Raw genomic sequence first — 25718 nt, forward strand, 5'->3', positions numbered from 1 at the left:
AAGCAGTGGTATCAACGCAGAGTACTACCGAAGATCGTCCTGCGTTATTTAAGAGAAAATTATTCGGTTATAAAATGAATACGATTGAATTACATTGCATTAAATTCGTTGTTCGTTTGAAATTAATTAGTCAGTGATTCAAATTACATGCTGATTGCAAATAAGCTTTCCATAAATCCATCGTGCGGCTAATTGAACAAAACACATGAAACTTATACACACGATACGGTTTGTATTATTGAAATAAAATTGATATGCTATAGTACGAAAGTAAAATTTCAATTATTTAAAAAAAGAACAGAATTTTTAATATGAATATATAAAGTTATTTATTCATTATTTATTAATAATTTATTAATTATTTTATATATATTATCTAATTAATTATTTAATATATATATATATATATATATATATATATATATATATATATATATATATATATTAATCGTGGTATCAACGCAGAGTACTAAATAGAAGTACGCATACACATTGCTTAAAAAACACACGTATATTATAATAAATATATAAATGTATTTATTTATGTTTTGAAATATTTGTATTATTTTATAAAAAATTTTTTATCACTTGAAAAAATGTGGAAAAAAAATTTCTATCGGGTCTTTTCCTTCGCCAGAGCGAAGAAATGGCTCGCCCTGCCGTAGCCCGAGCGAGAAGGCCCGTCGACCGTACGCCCCCGCTTTGGAGAAAACGCGGCTGGGTGGGTCCGGCGGCAGCGTGGATTCCCGATCGGGTAGCGCGAGCCCGGATCGGGGCTCAGGTAACCGGGGGGGTGGTTTCCTGCATCGCGGCAGTAGCGACCCTTCCAGCGTGGAGCGGCTCCGGATATCGACTAACCGCGACTCCCTGCGATCCAGTAAGGAGATGAACGACCACGACCAGAAGGACGCCGATAAGGATCTGGTGGACGGCGACGCGCGTGGCGACGAGGACAATGAACCGCCCGGACCGGCACCGGGTAGCAGACCGTCGTCCCCGGCTAATTCCCTCGGTGGGTAGGCCGACCTTTAATTAATGGCGCCGATTATTAATCGATCCATCTTTTTTTCGCATTTCGATATTATTGAGTAGAGATACGGGGATTATCTTGGGTCGGGCATTGAGTTATCTACTAGGAATACAGATGCTTTGATTTTCGTTATATCATTCCGGAAATATATGATTCGTTATAAAAATTTTTTCCCCATCTATTTTGTAAGGGAGGAATAAATTAAATATTCGTATTAATTATAAATTTATATATAGAAGAAAATTATTCTCTCTCTTGAGTAATATTTTTTCTTCGGTGTGTCTAGGAATTGGCGATCCGGTGGTGGCGTCCAGACTTTCCAACATTCACGGCGGCGGGCACACAGAATTGGCCAGCGCCAGAAGATTGCGACTGGAGAACGAACGGCTGGTGGCCGAGGTCGCCAGGTTGAGGAGGTTGTTGCTGAGCGGCGCGGCACGTGGCGAGGTCGGCGCCGAAGACGCCGTGATGGAGGAGGAGGCCCGCTTCGTCGCCCTGGAAATGGAACTGCAACACGCAAAGGAAGCGTTGCAGGCGTTGAAGGCTGATCGGAAGCGTCTCAAAGCGGAGAAGTTCGATCTACTCAATCAGATGAAGGCGCTCTACGGCACCCTTGAGGACAAGGAGCGCGAACTTCGCGATTTTATACGAAATTACGAACAGGTGAGTCTCAACGAATAACGTGTAATACTCTTCGCATGTGGCCTCTTGAATACTTTCTTCTCACTTTAATGACACGTAATCGTTATATCCGGCGTCGGAAAATATCGTAGAGAATGATGATGATAGCGAGGAAGATACGGCGAAAATATATGTTCGAAAAAAATAGAAGAACGTCAATTCTTTCTTTCTTGTAAGATAGTTATAACTTTCGATTTATACGAAAAGGTTTCGATGGAATCGTGTTAGAAGATATTGGAAAGATTCCATAATTCTTTCAAGCTGTGACAAAAATGTTCTAGAATTGGTTTTATATCCGTTGATAACAATCGACGGCGTTTCTCTCTTTCTCTGAAAATAAAAAATATTCCCATAATTTATGCATTTTTAATGCGCGTTTTTGGTCTACATCTCGCATTCGTGCACGTGAGAGAAGACGCGTCATCTAACTTATTCGGGGCAAGTCACGTTCGAGAATTTTAATCGCCACATTTTTGCATTCTACGAACGGGGGAGCAGTAAACAGTCGAGAAGTAACTCTAATGCCTCTCCGCTCGCAATTTGCATGTTTCATATAGAAGGATCGATTCTCGATAGGGGCCGCGGCAATGAATTAAGAAAAGCCGATGGCTATGAAACCGAGAAAAATACGACGCCGTACTTGATATTTATGAACGTTCAACTATCAAAATTGCCTCGACGTCGCTAGAATTTCCTCTCTCTTTCTAACTCATTCTTTTACCGCTATTGTAAAAAGAATTGTGCGAAAAAAAAGAACTTACCACGTAACATAAGAAAAAGCGATTATGTACGAAAGATATGTAATTAAATTGTTTGAACAACAATTTAATTATTACGATACCCGCTTTAGGATAGCTTACCTTTATGGGTTTTATAATTCCGGCAATGCCTTGAAATAGCATTAGCGAGAGAGAAAGAAAGAAAGAGAGAGAGACAGAGCGGCTTCCTTTTTACAGGGTAACATATTAATTGCCGCCGGTATAAAGGGACGACGCTACATCGAGCGTGTGTCTTTAGCATTTATAAATATCCTTTGATATCATTTTCTGCCGACGCTGTGCGTTTCCACAACCTTTAGCATATAGCGATATCCACTAGCGATATTGTAACGATTTCTAATTTTGAGTTTTTAAATCTCAACGAAAAACGATAAAGATGAAATTGTATCGATAACGTTAGAAAAGATAGAGGGAGGAAAAATAAAGAGGAATTTAATCTCGCCCGTTTCGTTATTCTAACTAGGTAGATCGCTGGAGAAAATGCGACACGACTTGAGGCAGAGTGAACGTTTAACTATTAAAGCGTAACAAAATCCTCTGCTCGCGCGCTAATGCGTCCAGCTAATGAAAATTGAGAGCAACGCGAGAACGAGCGACTAACGAAACCGCTCCGCGGCGGGTTTTAATTTCGCTTCTAATGCGTTTTTATGAAGCGACGCGGAAATATCGAGAGAAAGAAAAAAGAGCGAGAGGTAGCTTCACCGTTGTGTGAAAATTTAGTTAAAAAACTTTTATATACGATCGGTACAGCTCCGGGCAGTTAATCAGTAATTAACTCGTTACTTGAAACTGTATTAAACCGCGAGCGGCAGAAAAACGTCATTTACAGATGCCTGCATTGTCAAACATATATATTGAACTTGAAAAAATATATTATGAAGAAGAGAATTATAGAAAAGGATACAAATATTTATACGCGACGAGAGAGAGAGAGAGAGAGAGAGAAAGGCAGAAAAGCTATCAACGATTAAAGTTGAAGTCGTGTTTGACGGTCGTACAACCACCGGTTTCAATCTTCTCATGCGCGCATGTCGAGTTGGCAAGCGGAGTCGGTACACGACGGCAATTTTGTCCGTTAAATACTTTCATTAAATTTGCCGGAATTTCTCATTTTGTCGAGACCGTTATAACCGAGTCGCGCGGGGATGCGGTCATTTCAACTCCGTTAAACGAACAACGGCATCCGCCGGCATCGACGAACGTCACCGGTCTCTTCGTGCACCAGGTGCATTCGACGTATAATCTTTCAATTTCGTTGCTTTAAAAAAAAAACGCATGTATAATGTGCAGAGAGTTTAAGGTCGACAAAACGATATCAGATATTGAATTTAGCCTCGAGCGATTTTTTCCCGAGGATGAGAAACACGAGGATAGTGAAACTCGTGGATGAAATGTCATTAGCGCTCGGAGGAGACTCGAGGACCGACTTCGGGAGCGCATCGTGTATCAAGATTACTCCTCCCTCGGTATAACGGGACCGTTTGGTCTTAAGCCAATGTGTAACGATGTGCCGAGACAGAGAGAGATAATGTGGCGAGCTTTTGTCGCTACTGATTGTTATCAACTCCGGAACAAAGACGCGGCTCAACCTCGGTTCTCGAAAGACCCGAGGGCGATATTCCTGAAAGCTAAAACGGCGCACTCACACAGACGCGGATTATTAAGCACTTGAAAATATCCGGCCACATACACACGCACACACAAAAGCGATTTGCCTTTGATGAAGCTATTTTGACGAAATGAAAATGGGAGTATCAAATTAAAAAATAAATTCAGAAACATCCGCGCGAGATTTATTTTGACGACAAAAAATAATTAAATTGGAAAAAAGAATTTTAATTATATAACTAATTATAAAATAAATTTAAAATATGTCAGGCACACACATATACAATATTTTACAAAAATCTGAAAATTATTTACGCAAATAAAATAAACAAAATAAAAAAGAATTTTATTAATAGTATATGATGAGAATTCTTAGATAATTTTTGAAAAGTGATTAGAGAATACAATAAGATGAAAGAACGAGCAATTCCCCTTCTCTTTCTACCTCTTTATCTTTCTGTCTTTTACTTGATTGGAAATTTACGATAGCAATAATTTCGTGAAAATGCCTTTTTAATGATATGTATTTATGACATAGTATGATTTCGCGCACGTAAAATGTTGAGAATAATTAATATTTATTGTATTATCCTCGGATGAGATGTTGCTACGCGAAAATCAAAAGAACCACCGTAATATTAGTCACGATAGTGTGTTGTTGATGTTTCAACAGTATTATTATTCTGCGCGCATGATATTGACGGAGCAACCAGCAATTAATTATTAAGATTTTGTGATGTAGGCTTAATGTTCTTTAACGCGAATATCTTATAAAATCTTATAATGCGAAATATAAACTTGAGATTGAAAATGCTGCAACGAGGAAAAAGAGCATCACATTATTATAAAGAAAATTAATACGCGAGAAGAATCGCACGACTCACGCGATTGTTACGCGCACAGAAAATTACGTGAAATATTTTATAAAATTTTCCATAAATATATATTTCTTGATAAAACTTTTAAAGAGAAAAAAGAATTTCGTATATAATATATTGTCATATGAATTTTCATTGGTATTATAAATACATTTTAAACACTGCATAAATATCTAAAATACTACATATATTATAAATTTTGCATATAATATATATATATTTACCATATAATTACCATGGTGTTTATTCTATCAAACTAAAGACAATGTTTTCCATTTGACACACAATTTGATCTCGTAGAAATTTCGCTACTATTTATTTATCTAACAGAATGACTTCGTTACTTATTGTTAGAGAAGGTTCCTGATGAAAATATCAGACTAAACGTCACCGACAGCAATGGTGCACGCAAGCACTGTAAGTTTCCTCTCATGTCGCTCTTGTCATACCGAAAAAAATGTACGCGTCGCCTCCGGTTTTACGACAGTTTTCTCTCCGTAAAGCGCGCGCCCGTCAATTTTCTTTTATCTCCCTTCTTCATTTATACTCGTTCTTTCTTTCTTTTTGCGTAATCCACTTTATCTCTCTCGTGAGTGTCGACATATTACTATGCCTGGTACACGGACGCGTCTTATAATTTTCTATTCCACGTTGTTTTCAATTTTTTCCACGAGAACACTGCGTTCTCAAGCAGAAGAAGTATTTTTTCCGTTATTTAATTTTTCGAGATAATATAATATTTTCGCAATTGCCTATGATGATTTCTGAAATAATTGACAAACTCTTCCAACTTTTTATCCAATTTTATAATTTAACCAATTTAATTAATTAATGTAATCCTCTTCAAATTTTTGTTTCACGAATTTGTTGCACAAAGAAAAATATAGTATATAAAATTTATTTATTTTTTTAATAAACCATTCACGATTTACATTAAATTCTATGTTATGTATTGAATTTCATGCGTGCACGTCATTCAATACGGAGGAAATTTTGACCGATGTAGATACGCGTGAATAAATTTATTTTTTCGCGTGCCATCTTCTTTAATCCGTTGGCCTTTGTTCGGTTTCGCGAGTTTTGAAATGTTTTCCGGTTCTTCCTGTTTATCATCCAATGTCATATCCCGACGATGCGCTTATGAAACGCTGATGGAATTATCTCCTCGCTGCGCTGAAGCTTCCAAACTACTTAGGTTTTTTTCTTGCATCGCTCTGCCACGGAAAATTGTAGACATTATCCGCGCATTTGTATACAGTAGTCCGCTTTCAAGGAATTTAATATTCTTGAGTGCTTTATGAATGTTTATAAACACAACGACCGCTCTGAAAAATTTTAATAGAAAAGAACTCTGTGCGCGTATACAAGATGGTAATAAAAAAATTTCCTCGAATTCTTCTTCTAATTTCTATGAAGTTTATAAAGTGCTCACTCTTTTATCATTCTCTGAAATAATTTATCAGCGGTATATACTCTATCTGTAGAGCAGGATAAATCTATCGTAAGTAAGATGAATTAGTATAGTGTGAGAGAGAAAGAGTAAAATCTCGGAGAAACTTCCGATGTCTTTCGCGTAAATGACTTTCCTCGTCGCAATTATAACAAATTTTGCTCCAGGCGATATGACGCAATAGTTTTTGAGGCTGAAGCTACGACGTGCTAACAACCGACGCCCGAGTGATTCGCACCGTCTGTAATAACCGTGTTGCCGCAAAGTTTAGCCGATAAACCTTGCTGCAACACCTGTTATACATACGACAGAGTTACTTGCTCTCGGGGAAGAGATAAGTAGATTAACTTTGTAGAGTCGATATCGTCGACGGAGTGGCTAATGGTCGATGGTAAACGTCACGTTTATTCGCGCACTAAAATATAATCGAGTTAACTGCCTTAATCGCGGAAAACGCATCCCTATATTCTCGTTGTGATTCTCCCGTTTATTTAATGAACTTTGACCGTAGAATTTTACTTGAGAATCTTTCACGCGATATAAAGAAATTGAGAATATATTTGTATTCTCAAGGCAAAAACGGTATTATTAGCTTCATTTTCAACATAATATCTATAGAAAATCAAAATAATTTTCTTGTTCAGATACAGTTTCGTAAAAAAATATTATACTTTATTATTGGATGAAAATAATTTGCGCCGCGCTCATCCTCGATTATTCCACTTAACCGCGCGTAGTTATATCCGTGTATTAATTATGCTTACGACGCGAGACGGAATTATCAGCGGAGGACGTCAAATCGTGCATGTCACGTGCGTATCGAATATGCGGATCTCGAGTGTCATTCCGTCTGTTGTTCACTTCGGGCGACACGCTTCAGATAAGCAATGATTGCGCGAAACAGTTTCGCGAACGGCGAACTGACAATTTCGCGAATATCAGCTGAATATTTGTTCTCGAATTCAGTTTGATTTCCAACGGCTATTTGCTCTCACCGCCGTTATTAGTTTGCCCACTGTGTCGACAAAATCATCGCTCTGTCAGTGCGCGGCTCAAGTTATTTCGTCGTATAAATATCGATCATTATATCCCCGTGCGCGCAATCCGCCCCGAGTCCGTAATTAATTATTAACTCATTCCGCAAACGCTTTACAGTGTTGATTTTACAACGTCGAAATTAACATTGTTAAACACAGTACTAAAATACTGACGGTATTAAAATACAATTATTTTTTGACGACGAAGATATAGATTTTTTTTTTTGGAGCGGTTAAATTTTCGACGCGTATCGCGAAACGGAGGAGAAAGTTACAAGGATCGAAATCAGCAGTTTGCCCAGTTTGTCCTTGATTGCCAATGCTCCTTGCGATTTTCGGAACACGCGCATGCCACGGGTAGATGGTGAAGGTTTTGTGGGAGGAGTTACTGCCTGGACATGGTCCTTTTGACCGTTGATTGCAGCGGATGCGAGAGAACGAGGCGACCCTGGGACGTCTTCAGCAGCAAGGAGCCGGCATATCGTCGGAGGAACGCGAACGGGAAAGGGAGAGGGAACGCTGGAGTCTTTTAAGGGCGGCGAGAGACGAGGCCGATCGAAGCCTGAGCCTCGCGGCTAGTTTGGCCGACAAAGAGGCCGCCCTCTCTCACGCACACGCGACCATAAAAGAGGTGAGTCCTACTCGTCGAACGTATAATTCTGGATCGAGTTTAATATCGATGAGGTTCGGCTTCGAGAAAAAGATCGATCACCGTAGATGGGGAAAGAGAGAAATTGCGATATATAAAAATTGTTAAAAAATTAAGTATATTCCTTGCGCGTAGTTTAACAGATTACAAATTTAAATAATTATTTGGTATCAATTTGAAAAAAAAAAAAAAATGATATAACATGGTCAGATGTAAATATACATAATTAGTTATGAAAAAATCCAGTAACATATGTAATTTTTTATATAATCATATATAATAATATTCGAAATTTGACACGAGATATGATCTTATCTTTATACAATTATATTCGGGGGGGGGGGGGGGTTTACATTTCGAAATATATTTCTGCATTAATACAGCTGCAACGTCAGCTGGCGGAACGCGGCGGCGGCGGCGTCGGCGGGATCTGTCTGAGCGATCAGGAGTCCCTGGTGTCGTTTCCACGTGGCAGCGTAAACGGCGCCGCGACTCCCGGTGCCGGGAGTAGCAGCGGCGGTGGTGGCGGCGGTGGTAGCGGAGGCTGCGGCATCATTCCCCACGTTAATTCGCAGCCTCCGTTGGGCATCACCGAACTTGGCGTGTCCGTGGGTAACGCGGGCGTCGGCGCGGGTGCCGGAGGATCATCCTCCGGCGGCCAGGCCGGCGATCGCGGCAGCTGCAGCGCTGACAGCGGGGTCCGCGGGTCCAGTGATCGCGAGAGCGGCGGTGCAACCAGCGTCGGCGGGAATCTCTCGGACTCCACGACGGACGGTGAGTTTTGACAGCGTTTGAACACTGCTTTGGTTTTTCTTTTCTTTTAGCTCTTCGCACGAAACAAAAGTGCAGAGGAAATATACTTAGATATTGAAGGGTGAAAGGGGGACGGAATTGTGCAAGAAAAGGGAGAATTTTAAAACGAACAGACTACGTGTCTCCCGTAAATTGTTTACGCGATGAGCGCCTACGCTCAAGCGCGGAATTGCCCTTTTCTCTTGCAGCATTATACGAAATGAGTCGAGTTAATTAATTTTTTTTTTTCTTACTAAAATCTCTTTTTATGATTAAAATTTTTTTAAGTATAAGCTGCGCGCGTGCGTGTCGTGCATTAACGTATCTTTTCATAAACCTGTTCGGGAGAGAGAAGGAGAGAGATTTCGCTTTTAATAATAAGAGTATATAGGTTTCTTATCTATCTACGTTTATGTTGCAGCGATTATACGAGATGAGTCGTCTCGACTATAATTTTTTTCGTAGAAATCTCTTTCTCTGATTAAAATTTCTTTAACCTGTTGTGTGTGTATGTGTGTGTATTTGTTATGCATTAATATTACATCAATGTATCCTTTCGTGAATCTATTCGAAAGATTTTGTTTTTAATATTTCTATAACATATATTCAATAACAGTAAGCTTTTTATATATCTACATTTATATTAAAGTTTAATTTTGATCTCAGTTTTAATTAAAATAAATATTGTATAACACTCTTGTAGCATTATATAATATCGAAATACGAAACGACGTAGTCACTGACTAGTAGAATTCGTCCCGAAAGACGCGACATACAAAAAAAAAAAAAAAAAACCGCAGGAATATGTAGATCTATCTCTAACGTTACTATTAATCACAATCGTAGCGACACCCGCTTAGGAGATAATGACTCCGGCGTTTAGGTGCAACGAGCTCCGAGATTAATCGTCTAGTTAGAGGGGATTGCAGTGCACATCCGGCTAAGTACCGGTTTGAAAAATAGTCTGGCGTCCGACATCCGTGAATGTTAATCGAACGTAGGTGGTGGCGGTCTAATCGAGCACGCTTCCTTCATGTATTATTCAGCCAATCGCCGTGCCGTTGCATCAAAACGGTTTGATCGATTGGGTTCCTCGGGCAAACATTCGCGGTCGCTAAAGAGCGCGCGCGGGCTCGACGCGCGTGCATGATTTTCGCGAAAGCACGTAAGGATGTACCTCGAACACGCACAGGAGAACGCTCAAGTTTCAGGATTATCTAAAATCTTATCGTGTTACGTTATCAAGTTAAATATTTGCTCAGGATATTGCTTTATCACTTTGTTTTTCAACGTTTTCACGAGAGAAGGGAGTGTGCTTGAGACTAACAAGAGAAGATTAATGATATTAATCGTATAAATAGACTCCTATTATACAATTATGATTAATTTAATTTAATTTAATTTAAGAATATATGTAATATATATAGTTATAAAATTAACCAATAATAATTAATCAAAGGAGAGAAGGAGAAAAGTTTCATAATTTTATGTAAAACGATAGTGAGAGCTCTCTTCCGAATTTTTCACACAGCTAATAATATACCGTGAAATTAAAAGTTAATTAGTCAATTAAACATTATTTCGTATGCGCGCGCGAAATTATCAATTAAAACTTTTCCTATTAACCGGATGGAAATTCTCGCTAACGACCGCGTCATCTCGCGACGAAAAAGTCAGGGATGTCAAGTTACTTTGCACCTTCCAACGTCGCGACATGTCCGCCGTTCCACTTTCAGTGACGAATTCGCATTATCCCTGATAAGGGCGACGCGCGACATAAAGAACACAAGCTCGCCGACGCCAGCGTGTGAGACCTCGAGGAAAGCTCGTTCTTGACAGCCCTCAGGGACGCAAAGGCCTCCGACGGGGGCCTCATTGACACCTCCCCGCACTCTTCCTCCCTTCACTCGAAATTGATGTCCTTTATATATTTCCGCGCAGGCACGCCGACAATTACGGTCGAGGGCAGCGGTCTCGACATGGACAGCATCTCCGTGGTATCCTCCATAGCACCATCCCATATATACCAATGTAAGTGTCCAAGAGCATAAATCATCTGATCGTCGTCGTCGTCGTCGTCGTCGTCGTCGTCGTCGTCACGTTACCCCTGTCACACTCTCTCTCTTTCTTTCGCGCTCTCTTTCTCCCGGCTTCCATCTCGTCGTACCCTCCCTAATCGACGACCTATGCTGCTTCTCTATGTGCGCCTCTTTTCCTTTTTTCCGATACCTTCCGTCTTCTATCGTCAACGATCGCAGGGTGACCGATTCGTTATCGATCGAGCGCGCAGGATTAACGATTAATCGTTAAAGTTATTCGACACGATAATCGTACATCGCGTTAAAGCATTTTCATCGTCGAGGATCAACGTCGATGTTTCTCTCTCCCGTAAAAATCTCCGAAAATCTCGACGACTCGAAAGATATCGATCGCTATCGAATTCCGATCACCCTGTAGTCATTTATCTCTTGGTATGTGTGTTCGTCGTGTATGCGTGAGCGTGCGCCTTAAATACAGCGAACGGTGTTTTCGAAAGGGATCGAGGGCACTCGGCGAATAAATCATCGTTCTTCTCGATGCGTAAGGAGCCTAAACCGGTGCCGAGAGGCTCCCCCGAGGATGTGTCCCCGATACATAAGCCCTGCCTGCTACACGGCTCGAATGCATGCGCATGCACGTACCGCAAACCTGACAGATGACAAGAACGAGCTATGCCCACGAGAAGAACCTTTTTTGCACTCGAACTCGGATCGCTGCACGACGCGTTATGTGTTCTTTATGTGACTTGCATCGATTATCTTTCGCTCTATCATTAAACAGAATAATAGCTCGAGACATATAAGACTTTGCCGACATGCCGAAACGATGTTTAACATAAAAGAAATAGCGATACGTTTAAATAGATTAAATGATAAATAAATAATTGATGGCTTCTGCGTCAATGTTCGCCGATTTAACACTAATAACATCTTTAATGACATTAATGCCAATTAATTAGTTCTCTTTCTGCCATATGTGCGTCTCTTTTAATATTTTTTCTTTAAATATTAATTTTCTCTCTAACGTGACATATTATAATTAAATAACTCGTGTAGCATAATTCATCGACGGTTTTCTATTTATTAATACGAGTGGGGCTTTCGCATTTATATCCTTCGCATATCTCGTTACATTTCTATGCAATCTACCTGTCTATCCATTTATTTCTGTCTTCGTCCCGAGAAAATTGTTCTCGGTAAAAAAAAAAAAAAATAATAATAATAATAATACGATGCTCAATGGAGTTTCGTGTTTTCAGCCGCGACTACGCCAAAAGATTGCAGCCCCACGTTATCGCCGCTGAACGCATTCTCAAGGTCCATGGACAATTCTTCGCTATCACGATCGGTCGAGCAGCTATCCAGCCCGCTAGAATCCGAACCGAGAAGGAACAAGCAGCCGCCACCTGTCGTCGCACCTGCCGCACATTCGAGATCGTCCGCCACTCGCGGCGGCACATGGGGATCTATTTCAAGGTAAGAAGGTCGCCCCGTTATATGTACGTTCAAAGATTTTTCCATCGCGCGACATGGAGTCGAAAGTACCTCGAAAATGACATAAATTTATAATTTCGAAAAAAAAAAATATATATATATATTATCCTTTATTTGAAGCTAATTTTGTATTAACTGAGCAATACATCGTACATTACGTTTAGCTCATTACGCAAACATTTAATCGCAATTATTGGAGAAATGCGGAGACGGTAACTGTACGATAAGCGATGCATTTTACATGTAAACGCGAGCTAAACTGTTTTGTCGCAGTGAATATAATCGACGCGTGACACAAAACGAGCGGTTGCGATAAATGACTCTGGCGGAACAAAATAAAAAAAAAAAAAGCAAAAGATTTCCACGACGACGTCGCGTCGCGGAATTAAATGGAATGGTTTTTCAAGAGCGCACGACAAGTTCATTGATTTTTGCAAACACGCGCTCGCCCGTAACAGCTGCCGCACCGTTCGATAGTTTTTGTATTTTGACGACTCGTAGAACGTTACTTACCACGCAAGTCTCTCATTCAGTTAGTCAGTTTCCTAGCAGTGTGTTACAAATGAGTGAAATGAGTTCGTAACACGATAAAAGGGAAACTGCAACTCTTTACGACGACGTTGGAGAAAGATCGATGTAGATTCACGACGTGTAGAAATAACAAAGACTGCTGGCGCAGAAACAATAGAATCTTTTGAAACGGAACGTCTTTTCGGATGCAGGGGAAACATATTGATTTTTCACATCTGGAAACTACAGCTGATATTGTGAAGCTTTCATCCCTCTGTGTCAGGTTCGCGAGATGACTTTACCTTAAATGATGGATGGGTTGTCTCTTTAAGTATAAAACGAGTATCGCTCCGATATAGGAATCTCTTAAGCCTCCATTATTCCGCCGAATTGGCGAGAGCGACATTAGATTTATCTTCACCGAAAGAAACTAATCTCCTGTTTTTAGCCAGATTTAAAATAAATCAAAATTTTTACATAAAAATGTATTTACTCTCTAAATCGAATTCTATTGTTTCATCATATAATATTTAATTTTATAATATTAATTATAATTTATTAAAATTTATTATAATATTTTATATTATTTTATAATATAACATCTTATTTAATTTTATAATATTTAATTTTTATTGTATTCTTTTTTTATCATATAATATTTCTGACAGAGTACAATTGATTAATAACGTATTATCTCGACATATTATAATAAACAGAAAATTATGCATCTCGCGAGAGGAAGTCACAAGCATTAGAAGAAAAAGAAAAATTTATATTATGTAATGGATATTAGCAAAGTATACAAAAGGAAATGATATTCCGTTTTATCGATATATGTATATGGATGGATGTTTTCTCTTTTGATAGAGTGTTCGCCCGTTCGCGACATCGGAAGACGGCAAACAGTACCAGTGCTGGAAGCGGCGGCAACGAGGCTGCGGACGGCTTTGATCCATATCGATCGTGGTCACCTCTCACCGAGGAGGGTTACGCCGAAAAACTTCGTTTGCTCCGTGAAGCGGCCTCCGTGCCCATGGAACGATGGCGAGCTCCGACCGTTTTAGCCTGGTTAGAGGTGGCTCTTGGGATGCCGCAATACGGACCACGATGTGCTGAGAATGTGAAATCGGGCAAGGTAAAGGATTTGTCGATTTGTCCTGTTCCACGAGGGAGCTTTAAAACAGTTTAACCCGTTGATACGAGTGCGGAGATTTTCCTGGAATCGAGCTTACTACTATTAATCTCAATCGCATGTTAAAGATATATCTTTCGTATGCAAAAGATCTTCTTTCGAGATTTTGTTATGTCAATGATAAACCGCATGATTCCGATCGAAGCACTCATGATTGGTTGACCGTTACTTGCAGGTTCTACTTGAGTTAAGCGACGCCGAGCTAGAAGCTGGTTTAGGCGTGACGCATCCGCTTCATCGGAAGAAGCTGCGTCTGGCCATCGAGGAACATCGGCATCCTAGCCACGTTCGGTATCCCTGCATCGCCCAGCTCGGTCATACTTGGGTCAGTTCCGAGTGGTTGCCAGATCTCGGTCTGGCTCAATACTCGGAGAGTTTCGCCACCAACATGGTGGATGCGCGTATGCTGGACCATCTGAGCAAGAAGGAGCTCGAGAAACTGCTCGGTGTTACGAGAAAATTTCATCAGGCGAGCATCGTTCACGGTATTCATCTGCTGCGTATGCTGAATTACGATCGACAGGTGAGCAAGAATTATAGCGAGCATTATATGATCTCATTAAGCCACAGACGATCGCTTTGAAATCGATACTCTGCGAGGATTAATCAAACGACGTAATTGCGCGGCTAAGTAATACCGTTAAAGAGATGACGTCACGCTTTTGTATGACAGGCGCTCGCTGTCAGGAGACATCAATGCGAGCAGGTTGACACGGATCCTTTGGTCTGGACGAATCAAAGGTTCATTCGGTGGGCGAGGAATATCGATCTCACGGAATACGCCGAGAATTTGAAAGGTGAATTTCGCCTGACAAGCTATTCTATGTCCTTAAAAATCTTTCAACTTTGCATATTATAATTTCTCTTATCATAAAGAAAGTTTCTTACTTCTACGTGATTTTTTATCGTAATAATTATTGAGCGGCATATATCTATATTTTAAAAATAAAAATACACGCGGATGAGAGAAACAACCTTCCACTTTTAATCCCGATAACACTTCGACGAACTGTCGAAATCGTATTTACGATGAAAAAAAAAAGCCATCTTCTCCGCAGACTCGGGTGTACACGGTGCTCTGGTTGTATTGGAACCGTCGTTCACCGGCGATACCATGGCCACCGCGTTGGGCATACCGCCGGCCAAGCATATGATTAGACGGCACCTAACCGCCGAATTGGAAGCGCTCGTTCTGCCAGCAAGGTACTCAGTCTACTGTCATCCAGAAGCAACACTGGACAACGCTCACTAATCGTCATGACGTCGCTGTTCTCGTCGTCAACGAGACCGACGTCTCCCCGGAACACTAACCCGCGTTTGGGCGTTCCACGCCTCGAGAAAGAGTCTCCTTAGAGCGCCTCGGAAATTCGATGTTAGTCTCGAGATTCTCTCGAAGTCACTCGAATATGGCTTCGATCTACTTTCACCGCGCTTTACGTGTCAAATAAGAGCCAGATACGCTCTCTCCTCTCTCTCTCTCTCTCTCTCTCTCTCTCTCTCTCTCTCTCTCTCTCTCTCTCTCTCTCTCTCTCTCTCTCTCTCTCTCTCTCTCTCTCTCTCTCTCTCTCTCTCTCTCTCTCTCTCTCTCTCTCTCTCTCTTTCTCTCTCTCTGAACAGCTTGTGTCAAGTCACGCAATAAAACGAGCGTGCCTTTTAAGGCTATGGGAAACGAGAGGAGAATGCCTCTCTTTCTTTGAAATAAAGAGACTTATCGGGCCATGCCCGATATTGCGAGAAGCATCGCTTACTACTAAAATTTCTTGTGTGAAAAATTTATCCTTCGATAAAAAAAAAATATATCGCTGCCTTGTAGCTAATCGCGCATTGGTTAAAAGAAAGATAGCAAAGAGACGATCTTTCGATCAAACGTGGAAAATTTCGATAGCTAGATAAAGGACAATAAAATGGAATTGAGCTTTTTTTACGTTCGTCGTATAAAGGCGCTCTTTCGAGGCTCCGTTTCTCGAGACAGAGAACGTGATGGGAAGGAATAAGGACCGTTTTCCAAGCGGAAGTAGCAAGTGCAAGTTATAAAGCAACGAACGACACGTCACGCCGGACTCCGCGTCCAAGTCCATGTACGATGATCAAAGTTGAATCGTCGATTTACGTCGCGGATCGTAATAAATACTCGATCGCGATATCCGTCTTCGGTCTTTACAGCGATCGAGACAACAGAGACTTTTGCTAGAGCATCGTCAATTATTTATTTATTTATAGAAGTGCTTTGTGCGCGCGGACAAAATAGTCAATATAGTGTTCTCCATTTTTTTTCCCGAGACTTTTTCTGAAGTATTCTCGAGAAACTTTCGCGCTTGATCGCCGCGCCGAAAAATTTCCGAACGAGCCGACGCGCGGAATCTTCACCTCTTTGCCGCAAACGATCGATACTCGCATCGTAAAATAACGTTAGCCCGGAGAGATAGAGTTGTTACTGTATAGTCGCTGGTAATCGATAGACAGTTACTTTTTCCAGAATTTCTACGAATAAAGTTAGAGATATCGCGTAAGAGACGCATATTCGTCAACTTCCGCAGAAAGTTTTCGTAATCGACGGAACGTAATTTAACGTATTGCTAGGAAATGTCGAGGGGAAAAGTTGTAAATATCCCGAGGATCGATTCGGAAACGAAGGATATGAAGAGGGAGTGCAATTTTCATCTAGATTTTACGTCACCTTTTTTTGAATCGCACTATGAGGATATTATTTCAAATCTTATAGTTCCAGTAGAAGAGTTTTCGTTCGTATTGAGTGGATGTCGAGCGGCGCTTTAGAAATTCGCGCGCTAACGATCTCAATCTCCACGAACTGAAATATATACGAGAAATTAAGCTGAAACGTGAACTCCCTTGACATATCGAAATTATAAATAGAGCCGAGAACGCGCGCGCTCGCTTGCTCGCTCGACGATCTTCTCGATCGCAATCGATCGCGCGAGCGCCGCGAAATAATCACTCGTAGTCTTAATACACACGCTATACCTTGGATATTATCGGGCATACACACACGTAAATACAGTATACAGTCGACATATAATGTACATATACAAACATGCGCGATTATGAAACCACCCAGTGGAAACGTGCCGGTCTCGGTACTCTATTGTCGGAGTTACCCGGGGCACAGTCGCAGCACGAGATTCTCTGGGTCTGCAAGTCGCACTCGGTCGCGGATCCACCGGTAATGTTTCTCTAATAGCTGAGCCGTAGCCCACAGCTGCCGCCTGCACTGCACTGCGCTATGTACAGCACACGTTAATCTTAGTGAACGTGGTGTAATCCTTGGTCAGACATCAGTGCACCCCCTTCTGAACCCCCTAAAAGACACGTAGAAAGCATTTTCTATCGTTAAAGAAATCCTTATTGCATTTTTCTAGCTATTAAATCAATCATCCTCGTGATTGCCCCTACCTCTTATCGTTAGCTTCCCTCCCCATTCCCTCGTCAATTATTAATAATGCGTAAGAATTGTTTTGTTTTCCCTAATCATCTTACGCAGCTCCCCGAATGTTTCTCTGGCCAGGAATCACACCACCAGTTGCATATTATATGATTCCTTTTATCTTTTTCTGATTTGCCAACTTTGATATTTACATATATCTTTGATTGTTCGATGTTTACTCTCGTTGACTGGTTAGCGAGGCTGGAAATGCGTCCCGGTCGGTCTCGACGAGACCATCCCCGGCGTATTTAACAGTCCAGTAAACATTATACATTATACTCTATATCGGTGGTGCACAAAATGCTTGTGTATGTATATTTATGTTGTATAACTAGATATTCATTTATGAGATATATAGATTCTATCGTTCTATATCGCCGGAGACATCTGCAGCGAGCCACTATCAATAATATCCATCGATTATCGAAGATATCGCGGAGAAATTTACAAAACACAAAAAATACTCTTAATCGACCGAGAATATATTCGAGAATCGAAAAAAAATACATGTCTCGCATCTCAAAAAAAAAATTGCAAAACAGAAATATATTCTTTTCCAAGAATTCGATTCGAGAAGAAGAGAATGATAATTCAGAGAGCGGTTCGCTGTAGTACGTTGCCGCACGTGTGTGTGTGTCCGTGATCGAGGGACGTTCGTGGACGCGTGTGTACGCGCAAGAAGGCGTGCATGAAAAGTGGTGGTGTGCGTGTGTGCGTAGAAGTCAGCTGGAGGTGGTCCCGAGGAACAGCACCGGCGGTGGCGGCCGTCCGATGAGCACCGCGAGCGCGGGCGGTAGTCTTGGTCGCGGCAGCAGGGCCCTGCATCTACAGCATCATCAGAGCTCGTTGTCGGCCCTTCATATGACGGCGAATCACACCGGCACCGTCGACAGACGCAGATCCAGCCTCAGGGTAATGTATTAACGTTTAGATTCAACGAGAGCCTCCCTGGTCGTCTCGCCTGTCTATGCACTCTTCCTGATTCTTTTCAGTCTGTCGTGTCATTTATTACGGGTTAATCGCGGGTTGTTAGAAACAATCGCCTTTGAATAGATTTGTGAACGTTTTTTCCTGAATTCGATACATTTGGATGATCTTTTACACGCTTCATGCTTTTTTCCTTTTTTATCATATACAAAAAAAATTTACATTGTATTATATATATTAAATTCTATATGTAGCGGAAATTAAAAATCGTATAATTGAATTTTGAGAGCTGGAAGGAAATAAGAATCGAGTGCGAGATATATCATTCGGAGAGTTCTCTCTCGGCGAATTGCTTCCTTAAAAGCCTATGCTTTAATCATGATCATTGCATCCTAGAAAAATTTATATTTTGAGACATGATATCTGTGTGACGGTCTTAATTCTTTCTCCTTATTGGGATTATACCGATGGATTTGTTTCTCCCTTTCTTTCATTCAATTTTTAATAAAAATGAGAATGATACACATTCTTGGCTGCATAATTTTACCCCTCTTTCTTTCATTATGTGTATGTGATAAATAAATATTTAATATTTATTTTTAAAAAATACATATAAGATGTTCTGTAATATTTAGAGTCTATTTCAGGAATTGATTTAGCACTTAAAACAATAAAAAAAATGTATTTAAACATATGTCCTATTGTTTTTAAGAGCTACATTAATTTCTAAAGTAGTTTCATATATTACGGAAAATTCTTATATATATTATAAATTATTAAAAAAGTAACCATCATTTTCTGAGATAAATTATTTTCTCGACATATGTTAATTCAGTAAACTGTCTAATTAATATAAGCCATGTTGATAATCGATTGTATAGCACAGATAAACGCACTGAAAAATGCAGACACAATTCATAACAGATTCATTATAAGCATTTTCATTTTAAATGCAAATGCGTTGCGGGACCATTTTTCTCGCCTCATTTTAGCATTCACTTTCGCTCATTTCATCTGTGCGATTATCAGCTCTTTATTTTTATTAATTATTAGCATGATTGCATGGCATTGCTTAGTTAAGGACGCTCGCATAACGCCCTACAGCGTAATATTTTCCCATAATATCTGTAATTGACTTTTGTCGAGCAAAAAATGAACGATTATTCCGGATGATAATTTCAAATTAGCTTTACATCTATTAAATTTATTAAAAGATAGAACAGAATAACAAATATGTATTTTATATGTTAAAAAAATTTTTTATAATTATATATATAATTAACATTATCATATTTTATTTTTAGAATAAATACATTGAATAAAGTATATCTTTTTGTCTTTATATATATATATATATATATTATATTTTTTGTTCAAAAAAATCTTTTTTACTCAATTTGCTACGTGAAAGGAAATTCCACTCATTTAGATAATTCGTCAAAATTTTATATGACGAGAGTCAATGACAGAATTTCACGCTGTGAGCTATGAGCTCAACCTAATGTTAATCATTGTCCCTGCATCCTGTGGATCATCGCAGACCTGCAGTCTTCTTTACTTGAAAAAGGTTCGGTATTTATATACATATATATATATATACATATCCATTGTTTCTCTTTCTCTCAAATTCTTTATACATTGTTCCATTATGCCATAGAACCCTTATTACGGAGTCGCTGCATCATTGTAGTCGAATAAACTCAGCACGTTTTCGCAAGGTCCTTAATTAATCAGTAAACCGAAATTAAGTCTAACGTGATTACTGATTTTAAAATTATCCCAATCTGAATTTTAATTTGATTACTTTTATTACTTGGTCGTTTTCCAAACTTGCGGAAGACTTTGGGAAAACGATTTCTGCGACGACAAGCGAGCGAGCAATCGATCGTGTCTAATTTTTAATTTTATTATAATCAATTTCTTTACATGATGTAATTTCGGAGAAAAATTGTTTTACGATAAAATTCTCAAATGATTTTGTAAAATATTCATATTTATGTATCAAATCGAATGTATCGACAATCAGATTATGAAATGATTTCGATCGATCGCGAACTCGTGTCCCGTATTCTTTTCTAGAAAAGTAAAGTAGGAAGCCCTATAATCGGTATGACAAATGTATCGGCATCGTGGAGCGACAAAGCATTTTCTCGCGCACGCTTCCTCGCTCGAGAGACAAGATCTTCGATCTCAGCGAAGCGAGAAAGCCGGGGGAAAGGGAATATTTTTTTTTATTAACGCGATTAATTGATCAGCTGTTTGTTTGACGTAACGCTTCGCTGAGATACGGGCGATTCCTATGGATCTTGACGTCGATCGTAAAACCTGGAAAACGCGAGCAAAGGAGTAATCGTGAAAAGGAAAAGTCTGGCGTGTACAGTAAGGGTGAGGCTTCGGGATAATTGAGAAACTATTCGATCGCGTATGCGAATACCGATCCATTGAATTAACGATAGAGAATCCGCTTGCAAGGTAAAAGAGAAAAAGACTGATGGGGTACGAGCCTAAACCTTGCAGTCCGGCAATTATAGAGAACGCAACGGATCGCGAAGGAACACATCTTCTCCTTGTATCTATTATCATCTACTTATATACCTCTTTTCCGTCTTTATAACCCAATCAGATTGCCAGACAATCTGCCGCACTGAGAAAAGGAAGTATACTCGCGCGGAGGAAAACGGGTTTATATCTCTTTCTATGTGTGTTTCTCTATCTAAAATAAATTTTTACAATCTAAGCTTGTGTGTATGCTTGCGTGTTAAAAAACGTAACGGAAATAATTGTGTATATTTTTTATTTACTCTACAAAATTTTGGGGGAAAATAAATTTGTCGAATCAATCCGTTTGATAATTAAAGCGCAAACTCTTATCTGCCGTATAGAAATTAATACGATAAATAAATTAAAGGTATCAGAGGAAGGGGGCGAAGGTGAGGAAGGTAAGACTAATAGATTAATGAAATATTCAAAAGTCGATCGATCATTCCCGGGTGCAGCCGCGGTGAAATTGCGCATTATCTAATCCCGCGATTATACACGCCCATTCTCGGTGCTAAGTACACCGATGTACGCGTTATGCCACATTGTAAACACTGTATATAACGAGCATATACATTAGCCTAACACGTATCCTCCTTATGTATGTAACCAGAATGTCCCGTGTCTTAAGGTACACCTTTATAGCGAGTAGCGATTTAAATTATGCAATTACGCAGCTCGATTTACCAGTAGCCAGACGTTCCGTATTATTTATAGCGGGCCATATTATTTATGATTACCGAGGGGCACCACGGTGCCCCGCGATAGCCCGTCGTAATCGATTGTGTAAATATAAAGTGGCGATTTCAATGTGAAAAATTAACAACGTGTGGATTTCTTAATCGACCTTATTTCGTCCTTTTGCTAGTTGTCGTGGAGGAGCTCACAGGTATGCGTATCATTAATACAGTCGTAAATTCGTATCTATCTCCCGTGTAGCGTATCCCTCTCTCGTAGAAGTATCCCTCACTGCAATCCCGCTCATGCACCGTATCATTTGAAAATTATTGCGATCAGGATGGGCCTGTCGATGCTTGTCGAGGAGTAACGAAACGAAAACGAGGGACTTTCATTTTTTTGTCGTAATACGTCATGCTTCCATTCACGCAAGAATCATTTTGTTACCCAGCGAATTCTGAATCGTGCCTTACATTCGTCGATCCTCGCATTTCAGCCAAAGATTCAGGGAAATTTAGATAATGAATTTAATTACTTTTGTGCAAACATCACAAACATGCGATAAGAAATCGTAATATTAGATAAATTAGTAGAGCGCTGAAAAAATTATAGATATTAAAATTTATATTTAATACAGAAACAAGAATTTATTGGCTATCTGACAATTCAAGTCGCTATCTAAATTTCCAGGCATTCCGCCTGGTCCATAGCGCCTTTTCACTCTCAACTCGATAATTTCCAAGCAACGCAAAAATTCAAAAGACATGTAAGAGACATTTAAAAATATTTCAATTTTTTAGTTGCTCTTTTTTTTCTTAGAAAAACAAAATCTTTAGAAAGTCGTTTAAGTTTTCGCGTTGTCCAAACCAGTTTTATCGGCACTTGGGCATCTCCCGGTCGCTCGTTTGCTCGTAGCTTCGATCCCTCTAGAAAGTCGAGATCCACTTAAGTCTGAACATATCGATGAATTTTACCGTCTAAACGTACGGCGCCTTTTCACAGGGATCCCTGAGCAGAGCCTTCGGTCTCCGGCCTAGAAGCGAGAAGGCATCACCATCGTCGTCCTCGGACACTGGCAGCCTCGCCAGCCAGTGCCAATACATGAGCAGCAGCATCCGCAGCACCTCGCCACCGCCACCGCAGCTTCCACCGCGACCGATGACGACCGGCGGTGGCGGTGGCAAGCGGCACCGTCGCGTCAAGAGTATCGGCGACATCGAGTACATAAGTACGGCCGCGGTGAGCACCCCGGTCTGACAGGAGGGTAGGCCCCATTACGCGGGGCCTTACCGCAGCCTGAGCGAACGCGGTTACTCGTCCTCCTCCTCCCAGTACTCGGGCTCGTACTCGGGCTACAGCAATGTCCTGGCCGGTGGCGAGCAGCAGCCATATCAGCAATACCAGCAGCAGTCGGGCGGCAATTATTATCATCAGTTACAGGGTGGCTATTACTCGCCGCAGAGTTCCGGGCCGCCCTTCCCGGGGGTGCAGAGATACGGCAGTCTGGCGGAGGAGGCATGGTCGTCGTGCTCCGCCAAGGGAGACGCGAGTGTCTCGAAAGCCAATCCGAGGACTTACTTGGCTTAGCTAGTCGCCGCGACATTCAAGTCTCGTTGAACGAACGGGTGTGACACGACCGGCATATCTGGCGAATTATCCATGAAAAAGGATACACACCTTGATCTCTTCGAGGATCTAAATTTTGTTTGTCTTTTACCTCTTTCGTTAACGATAACTCCATACGAATAGCTTACGGCGAAAAAAAGCAGCAAGGTAATCGTATTTATTAGAGCTAAATGCTTAATGAATCTCATTATATCAGACGCAGGCTGTATATGACTCAAAGAGATGATTATCGACAAGCTATTGAGAATATATTAAATGTAAGATTCAAATGTTTCATGTTACGGACGTAAGAATGTTTCATCGAGGTGACCTGATCGAATTTACAATAAATTTGATAAAAGGATCGATGCTTGATCCCGATACTCTCGACTAATCATTATTGTTACAATGAGTCGAAATAATTAAATAATCTTGTTATGTGACGTGACAACTGTAATAGACAATACGTTAATTGGGTTGAAACAAAATTGCGAGCGATTTCGGACATTTTACGAGACACGATTATATCCGGGATAATATTCTAATGGATGAGTAAATTAACCGCAGTTATTTCAGAGTTATTCACGATTACAGAATAATTATATGTCGTACAAATATCAGGTAAGCATATCGTGACATTAAGAGGTATGAAAGGAGATCTGACCAAATTTTATTAACACATCGAGACATTTATTGATACATACCGACATATATATGCCGACGATATATAACGGGGAAATAAATAGAATAAAGAATATACATATATAATTATATATGGCCGTAGATAGGATTAAAAAATAAGAATCAACAATTTAATTTATTTAAATTATACTGCGATGACAATATCTCGCAAACGTTTCGTCGGAGAAAATTTTTTTATTTTTATTATCGCGAATGACAAACTCTCTAAACGCCAATATTTAATTTAGATCGTAAATTCATAAGCTAGTGCAAAAAAAATCGTCGAAGCATATTTTTGATTATGAAACGATCTTTATGAACGAACAAATAATTTTAAAAGTTTTAACATGGCTGAAAATGATGTCAACGACACAAAGTTATATCTTTTTCACATCCGTCGTATATGGTATATATGTTTACGTGTACGTTTATATATTACTTTCTATGAATATCTACATGAGTTTCCTACGACCATTTAAAGTGGAAATTTTATCAAATAAGCTGAAAGCGACACTCACGTCATAAATACTCGTGTTAGAAACTAGGAAGAACATAAAATCGCATCTCGACACCTAAGTCTTCCATCATAGTCCGCGGCTTGATAAGATCGAATACATTCCATTCTTCGTTATTGATGTATCGAAAAGAAGAATTGGAAAATTCAATTAATGTTGAAAAAAAAATTCCTTTTCTGTCATACAAGAATCCTTCAAATTCTATGCGAAAAAAGACTTATTGGTAAAAGTTGACAAAAACTTACAGCTTATGGATCATTTTGTGAGGGACAAAATTCTAAATAATAATTTATTTGTCCCTCACTTATAATATATAATATATAATATATAAAAAATAAAGTGATCCGTGAGGTGTATAAGCTTTTGTCAACTTTTACAGACTTATTCTCCAAACGAATAAACGGATAATTTTTGATTGTATATTTACGATATAATTAATCGACTATGCAATGTGAGCATCGGTAAAAGAAAAATATAAACGATACAAGCCATATACGATACGATTTAATTAATCTAACGATAAGTGCCAGAAAAAGATATCGAGAGTGCGTTGTAATTTGGCGTACTGCCAAAATGTACGCTTGGCCCATGTGTTGTATCATTATATTAATACGTACAATCTCTTCCCCCAATCTTCTATCTTACCCCCAATGTTCATAAAAGTCAGAAGAGAGACGATATTTTGCAGATATTACGCATATTTATCGTGATATTTATTCGTAGATTGTAATTATTTCCTAATAATACTTGTACGTGCGACCCGCGTTTGGTCGTCAGATTATTTGATTCTACGTCAATCACGTTGACGGAGAGGATGACCAGGACCATATGATATGATATATTTTATATTGCCGGACTAGTATTATTGCCGTTTCGCGAGGCAGAAATGGTGAATTAATACGCTAATTATCTCGTGACATTCTCGTGTGTGTATCTGAGTAAAATTTATGTATATATAAATTAATTAAGGTCTAATTTATTTGTATACATAATATTATACATGCGCGACGCGACCAATACCTCGCGATACACAATTTCGAGCGTTCGCTTATATGTATATTGGTTGCGAATCACGCGCGCGACCACAGATTTCAATGCAAACCGTTGTAAATGTGCTCAGTAATGTCTGTATATATTTGTGTGAACTGTATCTAAACATTTGGGAAAAAGATTAAATAAATCATTGCCTTTAC

At 39.8% G+C, this 25718-nt stretch overlaps 1 protein-coding gene across 9 annotated transcripts in view; it reads left to right on the forward strand.

Annotated features, from left to right (window-relative positions):
- Nucleotides 1-25718, forward strand: part of Liprin-gamma — a 128243-nt gene extending 102525 nt beyond the window's left edge. For 4 of the 9 annotated variants that reach the window (XM_070313100.1, XM_070313093.1, XM_070313101.1 and 1 more), the window contains 14 exons: nucleotides 638-1012; nucleotides 1317-1693; nucleotides 7888-8094; nucleotides 8496-8886; nucleotides 10846-10935; nucleotides 12203-12419; nucleotides 13815-14082; nucleotides 14315-14662; nucleotides 14813-14936; nucleotides 15198-15342; nucleotides 18301-18493; nucleotides 20049-20075; nucleotides 21915-21935; nucleotides 22727-25718. In XM_070313100.1, coding sequence (XP_070169201.1) covers nucleotides 638-1012; nucleotides 1317-1693; nucleotides 7888-8094; nucleotides 8496-8886; nucleotides 10846-10935; nucleotides 12203-12419; nucleotides 13815-14082; nucleotides 14315-14662; nucleotides 14813-14936; nucleotides 15198-15342; nucleotides 18301-18493; nucleotides 20049-20075; nucleotides 21915-21935; nucleotides 22727-22981 — 3038 coding nt within the window. In that variant the 3' untranslated portion in view covers nucleotides 22982-25718. The remainder of the gene's footprint in view (nucleotides 1-637; nucleotides 1013-1316; nucleotides 1694-7887; nucleotides 8095-8495; nucleotides 8887-10845; nucleotides 10936-12202; nucleotides 12420-13814; nucleotides 14083-14314; nucleotides 14663-14812; nucleotides 14937-15197; nucleotides 15343-18300; nucleotides 18494-20048; nucleotides 20076-21914; nucleotides 21936-22726) is intronic. The other 5 variants (XM_070313094.1, XM_070313095.1, XM_070313099.1 and 2 more) reach the window with 5 other exon arrangements.

This window comes from Polyergus mexicanus, unplaced genomic scaffold (assembly GCF_030449975.1).
Source record: "Polyergus mexicanus isolate NDT 795.1 unplaced genomic scaffold, iyPolMexi1.0 SCAF_23, whole genome shotgun sequence".
Taxonomy (NCBI): Eukaryota; Metazoa; Arthropoda; class Insecta; order Hymenoptera; family Formicidae; genus Polyergus; species Polyergus mexicanus.